Here is a 19,012-nt window from a genome sequence, read left to right as displayed (position 1 = left end):
AAATAAAACTCATAAAAAATGAGAAGAAAAAAAACTAGAAACATAGGCACATCTTGTTTAAATCTGTTTCGGGAACTTGATACGGTGTTGCATTGATGTGTTTCAAAATAATAAATGCTTAACAGTGGCATAAATTATGAAACCCCCAAATGAACGATAAGCGGCTGATGACTGCATTAGGCGCGCTCTTAATGCTCAATTTGGAAAGTTTCGGTCATAAAAAAGAAGCCAAGCCCAACAAAAAATTATAATTACCAAAAAAAAAAAAAAAAAACAGAAAAAAAATACAGAAACAGAAACCGAAACACATGTGAACAAAACCAGTTAGTTGGTTGTCTAGTTTGGCTAATAAGTTGGGTCATTATGTCGTCATTTAGTTTTATCACCTGTGTATAGATAAGACCACACACGCAAACACACCTAATAATAACTAACTGTTTGTCGAGCTTATCAAAGGTCACCTGATGTCCAAGTGTCAACAATTGCTATGTGCATAAATCTGTTTAATCGATGGGCGCTATAAAAACTATTCTTAAGCCAATTGACAGCGAACTTTTTGATGTCGCTTCGAGAATTTGGTTCAGTCAATAGGCAAACTAATTTTGATTTATTGAGACGCTGATTAATGAAACAAACTTCTGCACCAGCATGTTGGGGTCCAACATAAAAAACAAAAAAAAAATACCAAGCAAATTAATTTCACTTATCTAACAACCAAGAACACAAGTGTGATGTAGTTGAGAGTGCTCGACTTAAAGATACTCTGCATGAAGTTGCAGACAACAAATATTAATCACTAGATTCAGTACATTGAGTTTATTTACAAAAAAAAATAAAAGCAATTGTTATTTTTAACTATAGCAGACTTTCAGGTTCTGAATTTTAATCTTCACAGTTCTGGTCTTGTTTTTATTATTAAATACTTTATGTACTTTAAGTATTACAAACTGTTATCTTGCCTCAAAGATTGAATAGGTGTGCGAATGAGTCTATTTATTTATAGCTAGTTTACTTATAAGTCGTTATTAAAACCATTTTCCTCCTCACTTTTTGCTTACGTTTGTACAACTTGAATACACCCACTTTAACATTTTATAGAGTATATAAAAAGAGCAGACTTTCCTATTAAAGTCTCTCAATTTTCATGGCAATGACAATTAATTATGATTGTCGCATTGCATTTTCATTTGATATTATGACATTTTTATGTGCATGTCCAAAAGAGAGAGCGAGATAGCAAAAGAGAGGGTGGGAGAGAGGGGGGCGGTTTACTAAATTGGAATTGAAACATAAATTAAGCAACACATGTCCATAAAAACATTTCTAGCACTTGTCATATCAGCCACAAATGCTTGAAAATTTACGAGCTCTCAGGATTAAATGTGCTCTGGACACACACAGCACTGATAAGGACCTCAAGCTGAAGCTGAAACTGAACCTGAACCACAACCAGAACCAGAGACAGATGCTGAAACTGAGACTGGGTCCAGAACCTGATGGCACTTGAAATGCTTTTAATGTGTTTCTCGCTGCCAAATCAATTTTTCGGGGCGCATAAATCTATTGAAAATGTAGAGAAAATACTATCGAAAAAAAGAGAGAGAGCTGGAAAGATAAAAGTTATAATAAATTAAAAATATACAGCAAACCAATAAAATAGGCATTAGCCGCAAGTTCAGAGAATTGTAAAATTGACTACCAACAAATGAGTAAAAAACTAATTTTGTCAAGTTTTTTTTTTACTTTTTTAAACTAGCGCCCAAGATTAATTTGTAATTTGTTTCATTAGCAAATCCATTAATTTGTCTTGACGAAGTTCACTTCCTCTTGAGCCCCATGTGCGATCGTCATCATGAAAAGAAAAAGCATTTTCCCACCACCAAAAAGAAAACTCAACAAAAACCAAAATTTACAGCAGATTTTGTTCATCACTCTTCTTTCACATAGAAACAGTTATAAACATAAAAGCAACCAAGTCGTTGCGTGACTTGAAAAATACCCTGTAAGCGTTTTTAAATCTTTTTAATATCTTCTTAAGACTTGAAAAGTGGTGTTAAATCATCAATTGTTGAAAAATGCTATAAAGAAAATCTATAGACTTAAATAAAGACTCTTTGATATATTAAATGTTAAACAACATTTTTTTACTGACTCAAGAATAAGTGCTTAATATTTTTAAAAATACTTCAAATGCTGAAAACATTTTAATCTTTTTTTTGGGAATATATTTTTAGACTTTAGAGTATGTATTGATGAATTCCAAAATACCTTAACGATTTTAAAATGCAATAACACTAAAAAATAAAAAAAAACTATTAAAATACAAACAGCTCAAACAGAGAGTTTTGGCTGGCATCGCCCAATTGGCTGCTGGGTATTTCAGTTGAAAGAAACGTATGCCGCCACATAAAATCACACAGCACACATCATGCGTGCTACATGACGCGTCCAGAGATTCGAAACAGCTAAACCATTTGCCCCATTCGCAGCAGACGGTAAATCAATGACGCCGAAACATTTTTGGGGGCTAGTCCGAATAACCAAATTGCCAACAACAGGCCAAAACAGACACAACAGACAGACAAGATGGACAGACACCGCCAAACAAGCTGCAACAGCGACATCAGCAGCATCATAATAATTAAGAACAAATTCATTTACACTTCCAAATGTTGCACAGACGTGCATGGCGCGAAGGGGGGGAGTGGGTGGTGGGGGATTGAGGGGACCTTATGTTTGTGTCCCTTTCATTGGACTTGACATGTTTGGAATTTATTTGTTGTGCATGTGTGCTGTGAATGCGCTTTGATGCACAATCAAACGCAAGGGGGCGGCATTAAGCAGGGCCGGCGGATTGCGGGGCAAGGGGGCTGACGGTGATTGCCACAGAGGCGCAGCAACAGCTGTCGCCCTTTGGGGACACATGCATTGTTGTCGTTTTCGGTACAGTTTATTGAACTCGCGTTCGCAAAACAAAGCCAAAAGCAAAAATAAAATAAAAAGCTGACAAGCAGCAGAAAAAACAGCGTCTGCTGCAAAACTGGGTCACAACTCAACTAAATAACTGAACCTTTGCACCTTTGCAGCAATATTGTCGCATACTGACTGCGTAAATAGTTTAACAGTCCCTGCCCCTCGATCAGACACTCTCATTAATGCAACGCACGTGCACTTGCCACGCCTTTAATTCGGCCCAAAAGTGGGCTAAACGGCTCGTTAAGCGTTTTTTTTTTTTGCCATTTTCGAAAGCGGCATTTTCTAAACGCCAGGTTGCACTTCCGGCTGTGACAGTTTGAAGCGCCACACCGGAAGTGCGCACACACACAACAAAAAAGTGAAATGTTTAAATCTCTAAGCACTTTTTTTCTTCGAATGCCTCAAACAAAAAACTGTAATACAAATAAAAATGTTGAAAGAGGCGCGCACTTGAAAAAAATCTGTAAAACATGTCGAGTGCTGCAAGCTGTTCAGAAAAAAAAAATTCGACTGATTGCATTTTATATATCCTATTCATACCCTGTATTAATGAGGCTGGAGCGATGATTATGCTAGGGGTTGAAAAGTGAATGTTAAGCATATTTCATAGGTTCGAAGGTTGCTCATCGATTACGGATGGATGAAGAGTGAAGTATCTCAAAGAAAACTATACCTTAACTATTAATGGTTGCTCGAACAGTTATTATACCTTCAACCTTTAAGGATTATTAAGATATCTTTGGTATTATTTGTATGCTTCAATTTATGTAGTGAAAAATATATTTGCTGTGCTTATCAATCCATAGTTTCAAATTGCATAAAATAAATTCGTTTCCATTTGCTCTTAATGTCGATTCGTGCATTCAGTTTTGAATTGACTTATTTAAAAATTTCATCAAGTCTAGTCTTAATTTGTCGAAATTATTTTGCTAACAATTGCTCAGACACTTTTATTTAGCAATCAGCTTACTTAATTTTCAATTCACTGCAATTCTTTGATTGGTTTTCACCCGAAATTACACACATACAAAAATGGAACATTAAATTAAGTTGTCGCGCTTATTACAGGGTATCTGATAGTTAAGCTAAAGCACAACACAATAGCACTTAATTATGCTATAGACATTTTTGTATAACACATTTGCGCAATCAGCAAACCATTTGATGACATTTTGAGTGCCTGTCAAATGGTTTGCAACCCTCGAATGAGAGAAACCCGCCCGAAAAGAGCCAACAAAGCCTAGGGACAGCTGTTCACGTTTGTTGTTCTTGTTGTGTTGTTGTTGTTGACTAAACCGGCAACAGACTGTTTGACCCAGTGCAAATTATCATCAATGGGCGAGAAGACAGAGATAGAGATAGAGATAGAGATAGAGAGAGGGAGAGAGAGAGGAGCAATTGAATTGCATGCTTTCAGCTTCCGCATTCGCATTCCACATCCGCATTCCATATCCGCTGGCGACGTCACTTCACGGCCCATTGATGTTTTTGTTTCTGGACAACAGAGCAGCAGATTGTTGACCCAATTGATGGATCGCCATGGGTTTGGCGCGCACATGCCACACAATCATCATCATCATCATCATCATGAGCACTACTCACTGTGTGTGGCTATAAACATTAAGTAAACCAAAGGTTGACTTTCGTGTATCTGACAGTTGAAGTAGCTAGCTAACTGCAATGTCGCTTTTGTCGCTTGTCAGTTGTCGTTATATCCGCCCTGGTTTATAACATAATTTACGTCTCTTCCGCTTGGTCGCATTGTAATCAAGACGGCAGCCAGCCAGGTCACTGCAACTACAGCCATTTCCAACTAAATATGTGTCTTGTCTCGCCAAGTTTCTTACCGCACCGCTCCGCCCCGCCCCGTTGCCGCAGCCCTTGTGGCATCATTTCGATTTGCCCTATTGTAATTGCATTTCGTGCTGCAAAACTTCAGCCAGAGAAGTCAAGGCGAAAGAGCTCGACAAACACGATTTCAGCTTATTTTCTGCAGCTGCTTGTATCTGTGTGCATCTATCAGATACAAAATGTCTGCCCAATAATCTGCCAGTCGGCATCTTTGGTGGCCCCGCATTGACTGCCTCCTGATTTCAATCAGAGTTTTTGCCAATTTTTTTTTTCGTTTCTTGCGAGCATCTCTTTAATCGAACATCACATTTTGTGGCATGCCACATTGTGGAATGTGAACTGAGCCAATAGGTTGGGCATCATTTCAACCAGATTGTGTCTGTTTTGTTTCTATTTTTGCATTTTTTTGATTTTTAATTAAATTTGCTTGCATCTCTGCCACACAGTTGGCTAGACCAACTTTTATTGCCATTAAATGTAGCTCAGTTTACTTATTTATACCATTATCTCAACTCCAGCTGCACCTCCAATGCCATTATATCTGTATCTAAATCTTTTTTTTTGTATCTATATCTGTGTCCTGTATCTATATCCGGTTTATGTTGGTTTTTAAGCGCATTAGGCGCTACTTAAATGTACTTAAACGTATAATAGTTGTAATAAAACGGCAGGCAACCCTTAATGTGGCACATGCAACGCCCCTAAGTGGCACGCATGCGCCCCTTTAGTGGCGTGGCGCACAGCTGCCATATCCAGCATAGAAGGATTTTTCTCCATTCAAAGAATCTAATTACATAGTTTACAGTCTCTGTGCATTTAGCGTAAGTTATGTGGGCCCCCAAAGCGCACATGCCACCAAAAGTTGCGCACATGCATACGTTATGTGACATGGCTGAACACACACAGACACAGACACACACACACACACACACAGATACAGATACACCCACTTTATCGCATATGTACACATTTGAGAGCTCACCTGCAGCTTAATTTTTGAAGCTTAGCTGCATAACCTCCCACTCCCCCACTTCCCCACAGCCCGCTGCCAACTCTTTTACTTCCACACTTGCCGCATGAGTTGGCAGTTGCTTTTGGGAAAGTGGAGTCCAAATCCCACGCACTGTGGAACTCTGTCTCCAATTATCATACGCTTCCTGCTTAATGCGTTCACACTCGGAGAAAACAAAAAGAGTTTGACACTCAGAGAAATATTTTTGCTTATCTAGTTCAGACTTGGCACTTTGAAATTTAGAAAAACGAACGAAATTCTTTTTTGGGGAATGTGATATCTAAATGAATGGGAATAAATTATAATTTATAAGATAAATTGTTATAATTTTTAAGCAGTTCCGTTCTTAAATTTTGTAAAGGTATTTTCCAAAATCAATTAAAAGAAAAGATAGGTACTAAGTTTGAGCTGTCTGTACTTTAATTTAGAGCAATCATTTTTCTCTAAGTGCAATTTTAGCTGCACTAATTGAATGAGTGACAGACTGACGGAATGACGCAGCGTCTGCTTAATTGGCCATTACAAACTCAGACGATGTTTAAGCGGCTTTTTGTCTTTCTCAAGTGTTTTGGAGTTGGGCAACTCAAAAGATTCTCGAATTTCTAGTTTACCAAAATGATTTTTAAGTTTTTTTTTTTGTTTTTTGTTTTGTATGCAAATCAAGTGAAAGCGGCAACGGCAACAAGTTTGTATTGCCCTCACTGCCTCTACTCTACCTACCACCCTACCCCTTATTCGAACAACTTGACAACTCTGTGGCTATTACATTGAACTTAACCCAAAAGAAAAACACAAAAAAAAAATACTCTAGTCGCGAGAGCTCGACTGAAAGTAGCTTTTCAAAAACATAATATTTGTTCAATATTAAAATACGTGTTGGTTCACAAAATCTGTGTTTCTTAATCTAAATGAAATTTTTACAGTTGATCAATAATATGTTCTTCACTATAATTTTGAGTATCTAGTCCTTATAGTCGCTGAGATCGGCTAGATCAATAGACAAACGTTGATACAGACTATAAACTTTACTTTATGGATTCAGAGGTATTCGCCTGTTACATGATTTTTGACAACCTAACTATACCTTTTCTCTTTTAACCATTTTCAATGGGTTCAAAGTCTAGCATATACATTATTCTATTGTTATTGAACTCTTTTTTGTTTTTGTACGTTTTGAAACTGGTGCTGATGAAGTCTAGTCGCTCATCTGATTGCTGTTGCTAGTTGTGATGTTAACATGAAGAGATAAACATCGGAAATGATGACAGTCACGCAACCCCAACTCCTCTTCATCATCTCTATCATCTCTTTCTCTCTCTCTCTCTCTCTCTGTCTGTCTATCTGTGGCACGTACAACAGCTGAAAACAGAAAACAGCCGGCAAACATTGTCAGTAGTTTTACATTGCACGGCAATTAGAGCAACAACAACAACAACAACTACAACTGCAACTGCAACATTTGTGTCTTTTGTTTCCAAATGAATTGCGACTGCAGCTGATTGTTGTTGACTGTGTTCGCTTTGGCGCATTTAGCAACACTTGAATACGTTGTTAAATGTTGGAAAGTGTTAAATGCTGAGAGTTTTTGACAATATTGAAGCACGCGATGCTTGAAGCTGAAGGAGTCAAACAAATTGGAATTAAACGAAAATTAACAAGTGCTGGACTGTCATAAATCATAAAAACCTTAAAGAAACGCAGCAAAAAAAAAGACTAATAAATAATTAATGAGAGTTTTATGAATTTCGATTGTCGCTTTATATGTGCGACGTGATAATTTAACTCGTGGGAAACCTTGGGAAACCTCATATAATTTATTGCATTTCATAACATCAATTATTACATTATCACAACACGCATTACAAAATAATTTATACTTACAACTGACAATAGTGTGACAACAAACTGACTTTATTTACATCGAATTTAATCTGATCAAAGTTTAAAGAATTTATGGGACTTTAAATTTGGAATAGATACATATTTTGCAGCTGTTTTTTTTAATGATTTATTATTTTTAGCTGGCATGTATGTATTTCGAAAGAGATTCTTTAACAGGCCTAATTGCACTCATCGTTCGTAACTCGTATGCAATTTATGCGTAGACAAGTAGCTGCCTTGAAGGCAGCTGATAAGAAAACAATAGCAGAAACAGGTGGCCACGATAAGATATATTCTTACATATATATATATATAAGGCAAGGTGAAACAAAGTTGAATATTAAGTAATACCTATTATGGTTTTCAATAACTTTTGAGATACTTTTAGCAAAAGGCTCTATTTGATAAGCTCATTGTTGTTAGCGATCATCATCAACTATTTATAATCAACAGGGGAATATAATTTAATTTGAAGAGTACTTGAGTAAGTGAGTAATTTGTCTAGTGTTCAATGAAGATATTCGAATGATTCCGAGAGGAGCGCTTCTGCTTAACTTCTTTGTAAATCTGAACTGATCCGTTCTGAGCAAAGTTTCAAGAGAGGAACAGGAATTGATGAACCTCTGAGCGAAAGTATTCAGGGCTCTGACACAACTGTATTTTTTTTGGAATCTGATCTAAATACTCCAACAGCTGGCATTGTTAAATCCATGCCACACAATTAATGCTCTTTAACGCACCCAAAGTTTTGATTAATTTGCATATTGCGTGTGTACATTTTTTCTTCATTTTTTTTTTTTTGTTTGATTGATAAGATCAACGCATCAGCTGGCGCACCCCCTTTGTCTGTTACGAACCCCTAAACCCCAACCCCCTTTTTTTTAGACAACTTTTCATATGCATAACTTGTTTTTGTCGCACAAACAAAACAATTTTCGCACTGGCGCGTCCTGATCTGGTCCCTCTTTGGCCGTTTTAGGGAGCGGTTGGTTTTGCATTTGCCACATGTTGATAGGGAAGAGCGAAAGGGTTGAGCGCTGCTTGCAACATGTAACGTACTTTTGTGGTTAGGCCTTGCGACGGCTCTTAGGCCAGGTAGACAAACGTGCATCTCTTGCCGCATTGCACATTGCACGTTGCACGTTGCGTGATGAATGAGAGAGTGAAAAATGAAACATAAATTGCTGCAATCAGTCGTCCGGAAATCTACACAGACATTGCAGGAGACAGTGAGACAGACAGACAGACAGACAGGACATTCATTTAGGCAGGCAGACGAATGTCATAAAGCAGACGCAGCACTTAGCGAAAAAGGAGAGTGAGATAATATTGAACTATAATCATATGAAAACCAGAGTACGAAATTCCTTTCTGGAACTGTTGAAAAAATAAATATTTCAACTTATGTTATCATATTTGATTGTTCTTCAGTGATTTCTTAACTTGTAACTCCTGTTTTAAGCCACTTCTTCAAGCAAATTTAATATCATCCTAAAATAAGAGTGAAATGAGCTTGAATCAAGTAATTTAATAACACAAGCTAATGACGACCATTTTTTACTGGACTAACATATTTTTGGATTTTATTTATGCAATATTTATTATTTCCTCTTTTTTAACTGACTTTAATATTTAGTTTAATGCAAACTTTTATTTTCGAAGACATTTTTTAAAACTTGAGGATATATTTTAGAATTATGAATTAATTTTGTTATTTTTCATACACCGTTGTACATTTATTTTATGATTGTTTTTAACGGCTGACAATCAAATCATATTTAAAAAGTCAAAATTTTACTTGAAGCTCAAAACCCAAAAAAAAAACGGTTGCAAATTATATTTGGCGACATTTTTTCTTTCAGTGCATGCAAACACGCAATACGTAAAAATACGCCGTGTAAAGTGTTTTTCTTTAGCTTCCTGCCACAAGACATTTTTGAGAAAGAGAGAGATAGAGAGAGAGAGAGGGAGAGAGACAGACAAATACACGTACATCTCATGCACACACATAATTGAATTCAAGGTCTGCGAATCGTAGTGGCAGCTTTTCCAAAAAGCACTTGAATTGCACAAAAAAACACACACACACACACACACTGATGCTCGCACACACACACACACACACACACTCGCACAGAGTCGCACGAGAGATTCCAAGAAACAAGTTAAAACCAAAATGGCTATGAGAAATTCCAAGGCGCAAGTAATGCAAGTAATGTTCTGTCTGCCTCTTTGCTGTAGGGCCCAATTCCTTCTCTTCTCCTTCTCTCTGTCTCTCGGCTTCCTCTACTTCTGCTTCACCTCGTTCTTCTTCTGGTCTGCGCGCTTGATTAGTACCGCTGAGTTTACCTGTGGGATGCTGTGTGTCTGTCTGTGTCTGTCTCTGTGTCTGTTGCTGTGTACAGGTTTGTGGAACGAATCTATAAACTGAAATCGCATTCCTGCTCAAAAAGCTGAGAAACTGATAAATTGAGAAACTGAGCAGCAGCAGCAGCAGCACTGGAGAAAAAACCTGGAAAATATCAACGCACCATTAATTTTGCGCTTTCTCTGTGGGATTAGCAGCTGAGCAGTTGTTGTTGTTGCATGGGCATTGCCCATTTTGCTGTTTGTTGCACCTTTGTTCTAACGCCCACGTATATCCTGTGTGCCCACCACATGCCACATGCCTCAAGCCGCATACCACACGACAGACAAGCATCTCGGGAGACAGCAATTTTTTGCTGCTAGACAAGAATTCCGCTGTAGTCGGCACCTCTCATCCTCTCTCATACCCTGTACTTCTTGAAAAGATGCCAGAAAAAAGTTGATATGTTTTGAAAAAATATTTAAAATACTTTTTTAGCGTGATTGAGAATGAATCAAATGTTAAACTTGATCAAAATCAATCAAATCTGCTTATATAGATCTCAATATAAGTCTAATCGAGTTTATTGTTATTGATTATAAAAATTTCTTGTTAAATATTATATTATATTTTTCATTTAAAAATTTTTTTTTTATTTCTAATAAAGAAATTACAGGGAACTTGGTAGTCTGTTAAGCTCACCACAAGCAGTTCTGCTTATTTAATGGGCATATATCGAAACACGTTTGGCTTTTATAAATTAAATTTAAATGCCATTAAATTTTAACTGATATGCGTTACAAAGAGGCCAAAGCAAAGTGAAGAGATTGGAGTCGTGAAAGGCGCAAGCAGACGAGATGTGTGTGTGTGTGTGTGTATTTACATGAGAATGCTGCAACACACACACACACAGACAGAGAGACACAACAAATAGATTAGAAAGTCGCCAGTTTATGGCTTAGAACTTGTCTCGGGAACTGAGGAAAATCTCAGCTAAAATGCGGGTGCTTCGAGCTCCTCTGAGGTGTTTATAATTTGAACTTGAAACTTGCCACCAACGTGCGGCAACTTAAGTGCAGGACTATTAATCACAGCAGTAAAGTTAAATGCCGCAGGGAAATCAACGAAAGCAACAGCCACAAACTCCGCAACAACTCGAGAGAACTCGACGACGTGATACCCTATACCCAACCGTTAAATATGTATCTTCAATTTGAAGAATCTTAATGAAATTTTTCCAGTTAGTCATTAATATCTGTGGTTGTATTATATATCAATTGAAAGATTATATCTTAACAATTGGAGCAGTTATCGTTAAATTGATTTAAATTTGATCCGCATTGGATATACGAGAACTTATAGTCTAAATTTCCCTAGTCTCTGAGATGGGCTTCTTCAAACAGACGAAAATGGCTAATTCTACACGAATTTTAATGCTGATCAAGAATATATATACTTTTTGTTTTCAAATTTAAAGACAAAGCGTATTTTTGTACAACCAAAACAACTCAAAAGTCCGTAATATTATATATATATATTTTAAATTGGTTAATAATTTAGATCCGCTTGTGATTGAGTTTCCTGATGCATTTTTTTTTTTAGCTGAGTGCATCCGCCGTAAAAGCTATTTATGAGCCACGAATTATTTGGTTGCCCCTTGAAAACCAAATAAAAAAACCAACAAATTGAAACGAAAAGAGAAACACATAAATTTTCAAGTTCTTTAAAGAACTTTAAAAAGTTTCGGCTTTTTTTTATTTGTTGTTGCTGTTGTTGTTGGTTCCGTTTCGGTTGTTTCTGTGAATGGAGCACGTTGCAATCTCTCAAGTATTGATGGGGCTCAAGTTTTGATTGTTTGATTGTTGGTTTGGGGGCAAAACGCATAGCTTAAAGTTCAATGACTGAAAGGTGCGTTGTTATTGTTGTCGTTGTTGTTGCTGTTGCAGTTGCAGTCGTTGCTTGTGGTTGCATAGAAATACAACAACAACTTTATGGTAGAATCGGTTTGCGGCAAACGTGCAAAAATGCAGAAAAACGCAGACGACGACGATCGGATCGACAATCAATCTGCAGATTCCAGTTGCCCGTTCTTTGTGGCACGCAACAAGTTCTCCTCTTAGCCGTTGAACTTCTGGCCTTAACTGACGACAGCAACCAGGATGATGAGCGGACAATGACGACGACTTTTTACTCAACACTTTTCAGCTACACTTGCTGCCCATCTTAAGCAAACAGCACAAAATGCACAGCATGAGAGGTGAGGAGGGTTGCGAGAACTCGACTCAAAGCTACCCTTGAACTCAGCTAAACAATAAAAAATGGGGCAGCTATCGTTCAAAATAAATGAATTATATTACTAAAAGGTATCCAAAACTAGATATATAGTGATGCTTGCAGAATATATCTTAAAAAAGAAAAATTCAATATCTGATAATATAAACTAAGTAAGAAAAAAGGCTTTTAGATGAAATAACTCAATTTACGATCGATTGTTACTATACATATTTTACCTATATATATATGGTTTCTGAAACAGTGGGTCGGGTAAGTCGAGAAGAATAATGCACAACTTTAAGAGTGCCCAGCACGATTAACGGATTTCTATCCTAAAAAAAAAGAGTACTGAAAAGTAGCGTCTTAAAAAATGTTATGCAAAGATTCCTTTAAAAAATAAAACAACTGATATATTAATTATTTATTAAACTTTATTAGTTAGTTGTTGCATAGATGTTCAATATTGCCAACTGGCAAAGTGTTGCATACTCGATGACATACCAAATAATACTCGATGGCAAGTGTATATAAAAATAAGAAGAACAACAAGACAAAGAATCTTATCTACCACAAAGAGTAAATATACACATACCAACACATACACACACACATCGCACATACTAGTAGAAGACCGGGTTCCCAAGACTCTCAACTCGTCTTGCAGCTTATGCAACTTATGGCTCGGCTGAGCTGTCGAAGTTGCCACAAGACTCGCAGCAACTCGCGACTCACTTGTTGTTGTTTACAGTATGCATCTATATACATCCATACATACACACACACACACAGACATATATCTATGCAAGTATTTATCTCTATGTGTATCTTGTATCTGTAGCCAGTATCTGTATTTGTATCTGTATCTGTAGCCGTATTTGGTCGTCATTGCTTGGTTTACTTTTTCAAGTGAGAACAAAATTGTTGTTTGGGAAAAATAAACAAACACAAAAAAAAAAAAGAAATGTGTAGAAAAGGCAAAAGAATTCCAACCAGAAAACAACCAAAGCGCACCGCCCAGCCCCGCCCCATTAGCCCCCGCGGGTTGCAACAATCAAATGCTCATCAGCGCACTTGAAATACAATAATGCGTCGAATGTTTAAAACAAAAAAAAAGCGTAGAAGAAGAAGCAGAGAAAACTAACAACACGCATTGTATCTGAATCTGTATCTTTTACTTTTTTTTTGGGTGTGTATCTCATTTTTGTTGGTTAGTTGAAATTATTTGGCTGTGGCACGCAGCGTTTTCAGCGTTTCCAGCGCGTTAAGGTTTATTTTCGTTGGTGTTCGCTCGTTTGTTTAGTTTTGTGGCGGCGCACACACATGCACAGCAGCGACATGTTGCAGGTGGGAACAGGTTTGCGTTGCTGCTGCTGCTGCTCAGATGCGGGCCATATCTTTTTATTTCATTTTTTTGGTCAGCCTGTGCTACGTAATAAATACCCACTGCTGTGCGGCTGCAATTACTTTTTCGGCACAGACGCGAGACAGACAAAAATAATGATTATAAAAGACGACTAAAAAAAAGAAAAGCTCCCAATATATTTTGTTAACATTTGTCTGTTTACTACGCGGTTAATGTTATGTTACTCGTAATGCGACAGACTCAAAAGTTAGCAGTGTTCATTTGAAACAGGAAGATGATCATTAGCTGTTAATTATTAACATTTCTCTGTTATGCTTTAAAGTGTATGTTTTGATCAACCTCTTCTTCAATCAAAGCGTGCTTTTGCAAGCTTGCATTGACTTATGCAATTTAAAGCTCATCCAATCTTTCAAATCCTTCTAGCTTATGTATGCTTATTAACATTTGTCAACTATGATAATGACTATTAACATTTGTCTCTTATTTTAACAAAGGTGCTGCCAACATACTAAACACATGTTAATGTGACACAAAATTCCAGCAATGTCCTTCTCTCTCTCTCTCTCTGTCTCAGTCTCTCTTGATTGATGTGGCATCTGCACTTGAATGGAACATTTGGAAATGAAATTTCCTGGCCATTGGAACACGTAGCAAATTAGTTTAACACACATCTAACATGTGTGCTTGTGTGTATGTGTGTTTTTTCACATATCAATTGTGGCAAGTTCCCAGTAAATGGCCATACTTTTGGCCAAAGGGGCCAGCGGTCAATTTCAAAGTGCCGCCAAGTCGCCTGCTGCGATGCAAGCAACTTAAAATGTAAGCAGCAGCAACAACTGTAAACGGCAACAGTAGCTGCAATCGTTACTCATAGTCAAGTCACGTACACATTCACATACACACACACACACATTCACACGAGCAATATGGCCGATTGATAGAAGTCGAAAAAAGGAGAGAACAAGAAGAAAATGGGCAGCCAACGGTAACAGTTGCGTGCTCCCCTCTCTCTCTCTCTCTCTCTGCTCGCAAAAAAGAACATCACCCCCTTTGCCCGGCTCTCTTTCCATGCATCGCTGCACACACACACACATGCACGCAGCAGCATACCCTTCCAGTTAGTTAACATTTGCCCACAAATGGCAAAATGTCGCGCTGTAATCGCTTTTCTAATATGGGCACATTAATGAGCAACAGCAATCGAACAGAGAAGGGGGAACGGGGGGTGACAGGTGCTGTTAGCATACATTGGACTGACTGCATTGCCAATTGCAAAATGTGTATGTATATATACATAATATATATATATATATATATATGTGTGTGTGTGTGAGTAATTACGTTCTTCGCTTGTTTTCTTCATACCTGAGCAATTAGCGCGCCTTTACTGCTGCTGTGTGTGTGTTTATGCAAGAGCAGCTGCCACTTCTCTCCACTATTCTTCCCCCCGTTGTTCAGCAGCTGTCAGCTGTCAAATGTAAGTGGCAAGAGTGAAGATGGAATCGATCGCATTCGATCAGGCTGGCAACACTTCACTTTCCACAGAATAAGCAAAATTAAGCTAAGGCAAAAAAGCTGAAAAAAAGCTGCATTCAATTTCCAGCGAATAACTGAATTCTGAAAAACGCCAGCGAAAAGCGAAACATAAAAACTGCGATTTTGCATGTTGGTGCCACTTGTTGCCACAAATATTCATAAATGTTTGCAACAACAATTTAACACAAGGTCGTGAAAAACAAAGCCTCCAAAGTGAACTTTTAACTCCGCTTATCATCTGTGGTTTAATTACAGTAAAAGCGACTAATTCAGTGAACTGAAAAAAAAGAATATGAAAACAAGAAGTGGAAGAAGAAGACAAGAGTAAACAAGGTGTTAATTTCAGCGCTCTGCTTTTGCTGCGTCGCCAATTGAATTTAATAAACGAAAAGCAAAGAAGAAAAACTCACAAAGCAGATAAGATTCCAGCAAATACACACACATACATACACAAACAAAAGCTCAGCCGACACACATACAAAACAGCAGCACAAGGAGCGGGGGAGTAAGAGAGGGAGAGAGATGGCAGTAGTTGATAAGCTGAAAAACGCACTTGACTTTTGCCGGCGACTTGCGATGAATGGCAATTGACCAAATACGCATGCATGCATATGTGTGTGTGCAAAGTAGTGTTGCTAACTGTTGGAAAGATGATGCTAGCTAAAAGCTAAACTAGAAAAAAAGCCACAAATAATTTAATCTTTATTTAGAGTTAAGTACTTTTATTTATAATTGTTACATTTGAAAACATGGCAAAACTCTTTTAGCTGTAATTAACACAAATAAAATTACTACAATATTGTTTAATTGCACTGGCAACACTGCTGTGCAGTAAGTAAATACAATAGAATTTATGCATTAGATTAGCAATGTGCAGAATGTAAATATAATGGAAATTACGCATTCCAATTGCAATGTGCAGAATGTAAATATGCATATGCAAATATTTAGTGGAATTCATTCCATTGGAAGTATAAATTGGGAATGTAAATCCAAATATTATACAATGGAAATTTTAAATTCCATTATGTAAAGTTTGCATATCCCACTTTATGTTTATTTATTTTTTTTGCATTTATTTAAATATTCAACTTGTTGGATTTACTTACGAACTGTGACCATTTTCGGATCGTAGGCACAAACGCGTCGCTCCACGGCTGTAATTTTGCGCTGCACCCTTGCAGCCCGCTCACCCACCTGCTGCAGATCGTGTTGCAGCTCATCGAAAATATCGCTGGCGATTAGCACCAAACTGGCCAATTGGCGGAGGGCATTGCTCAATGTTATATTGCTGATCGAATCGAATTCGTGGCCAGAAACGACACGTGATTGGCTACCCGCTGCTGCTGCTGCCGTTGGGGAGTGGGGGGCGCTGTAGGTGCGAGCGGGATGCGCTGTTGCTGCTGCTGCCGCTGCTGACCCTCGCTGCTGACTGCTCTGCCGGGACGCGGGCAGCGACTGCGAGACACGTGTGGAGAGATGCGAGGGGGAAGTGGATAGAAATTCTACATGCTGTTTGAGCTTTTTCATCGGCAGCGCTGCCGGCGGCTGTGGTTCGTCAGCTGCTGCTGCTGCTGCCGCTGCTGCTGCTTCTTCATCTTCTGCTCCTCGATGATGATTTGTTGATTGATTTTGATTGTTGATGCAATTGTTGTTGGTGCATTTGCCGGGTGCACATTGGAAGCGCTTGGCGGCATGCCCCAAACTGGCAGCGGTCGCCTGTGCCACATTCACCGGCTGCACAATCCGCTGTACAAAAGGCATAATAATAATAATCGCTAACTGCTGCTGCCGCTGCTGCTGCTGCTGCTCCTCATTGGGTAAAACTCGTTTAACAATTAGCCAAAAGAGCCACAACAAAAACAAAAAATGAAAATAAAAACTGGTCAAGCAACTTCTGAATTTTTATTGCTGCTCCTTTTGGCTTCAACTATTGTCTGTTTTTTTTTTCCCTCTTTTTTCAGCTTGTAAATTCCTTCACACACACACACACAACACACGCACAAAATTGAATGTAAACCAAACACCGGCTTTTTTCTATGCACTTTTATTATTTACAACAACATATAATGAAGAATGTTATTGCTGTTCACGATTTTTTTTTTCTTGATTGCCGTTACGCGTGTTTGCCCGCCCATTCAAAAAGTTGCCGCTCAAGAACAACAACAACACACACACACATCCATCATCCGCGCTCACGTCATGCTAGCTTGCCGGCCGCGTTAAAACTGCTAACAGACGCCGTTGCTGTTAACAACTCAAACAAGCTGTTAGTACTCACTCAAATGGCGCGGTTAACAATCGATTGCGCAGTATAATCGATGATTCAAGTCATGCGCACTTATCAACACTACAAAAATACTAGATGACCTTTTCTGAATTTTTGTTTGGGCATTTTCATGTTAGTCAACGGCGGGCATACTCTCATTATTATTTGCCAGTGCATTTTTCATTTTTTTTGTGCAGCGAACAAAGTTAATGTTTGTTTAAATAATAAATAGAAATAAGATGCCGAAATATTACTGCGACTACTGTGACACATACTTGACGCACGATTCGCCATCGGTGCGGAAGACGCACTGCACGGGTCGCAAGCATCGCGACAACGTCAAATTCTACTACCAAAAATGGATGGAAGAACAAGCGCAGCATTTAATCGACGCAACAACAGCCGCCTTCAAAGCCGGTAAAATAACAAATAATCCATTTGCGGGTCCATCGCCCGGTGGCAAACCGAGTGGCGTCAATATTCCGCCCCCCAATATGGGAGCACCACCCCGCTCTGGCATGCCGAACATGCCGCCATATATGCCACCAATGATGAATCCGCTAATGGCTCCCACTGGAATACGTCCGCCGCCCATTTTAAATCCCATGGCTATGATGGGTCCTCCGCCGCCACTGGGTACACTTCCCCCCCAAATGATGAATGGACCCAAATAACAGCAGCAATTAGTCGAATTAAGTCAAATGTACAATTAAGACATGTAGAAATACACTAGAAATTCATAAAAAGAAAAAGTGCTATTTTTTGGTATTTTTGTAGGTTATTTGTTTTGGCCACATTCAATAAATTCAAATATATTGCAAGATATGCCATATTTTCAATTATTTCTATGTTTCCTATTGCAATTCACTAATCACAATTCATTTAAATAATCGTAATTCTTAACAACAAATTCAAAATAAAACGTTCATTAGAATTGCCTAAAAAATGTGCCACTTTTCTACTCAATCTGAGTTTGGCATATATAGCTGCACTCTTCGCACGCAAACAAACACCACACATTGCCATGAAAGCCGTCAGCTGTTTGCATTGCAGGCTTTCCAGTTCAACCCCAAACAACAACAAAAAGCTTGTTCAACTTGTTCGCATTCGCATTTCCAGCGTCTTTGCCGCGTCACGAACAGAAAACAAGGCAACGCTGGTGGAGGTGGGAAGGGACGCAGCATTGGATGAGCTCATACGAAAGCGTCGAAACAAGTTTAGCTTTTTGAAAATGCGATACGAATACGAATACGACCAGTTATGTTTGTATGTGTGTGTGACTGTGTCGATGTGTTGTTGTTGTGCCAGTCTCAGCTTCAGTTGTACGTGAAACGTGAACGACGCCGGAGCGCCCACGCGGAAGAAAAGACATTCGAAATAAAAAAGCGATACGAAAACAATGTGTGACAAGCACTCGCATTAAAAATATATACATATATATAGATATATGTGTGAGTGCGTGTGTGTGTGTATGAATAAGAATAATAAGTGGTTATTCTTGCA

General features: G+C 38.3%; 2 protein-coding genes across 3 annotated transcripts in view; one reads left to right on the top strand and one right to left on the bottom strand.

Annotated features, from left to right (window-relative positions):
• LOC6567617 overlaps window positions 1-17,141 on the bottom strand; it is a 50,835-nt gene extending 33,694 nt beyond the window's left edge. For both annotated transcript variants that reach the window (XM_001993965.3, XM_032739763.2), the window contains exon 1: window positions 16,350-17,141. In XM_001993965.3, coding sequence (XP_001994001.1) covers window positions 16,350-17,004 — 655 coding nt within the window. In that variant the 5' untranslated portion in view covers window positions 17,005-17,141. The remainder of the gene's footprint in view (window positions 1-16,349) is intronic.
• Window positions 17,142-17,664: 523 nt separating this feature from the next.
• On the top strand, window positions 17,665-18,261 carry LOC6567618 (U1 small nuclear ribonucleoprotein C). Its single transcript, XM_001993966.2, has one exon. It carries the CDS (start codon window positions 17,749-17,751, stop codon window positions 18,181-18,183), a length of 435 nt encoding a protein of 144 aa, XP_001994002.1. The 5' UTR covers window positions 17,665-17,748; the 3' UTR covers window positions 18,184-18,261.
• Window positions 18,262-19,012: the final 751 nt, after the last annotated feature.

This window comes from Drosophila grimshawi, unplaced genomic scaffold, assembly GCF_018153295.1.
Source record: "Drosophila grimshawi isolate 15287-2541.00 unplaced genomic scaffold, ASM1815329v1 contig_311, whole genome shotgun sequence".
Lineage (NCBI taxonomy): Eukaryota > Metazoa > Arthropoda > Insecta > Diptera > Drosophilidae > Drosophila > Drosophila grimshawi.
This window is presented reverse-complemented; position numbering and strand designations above follow the sequence as displayed.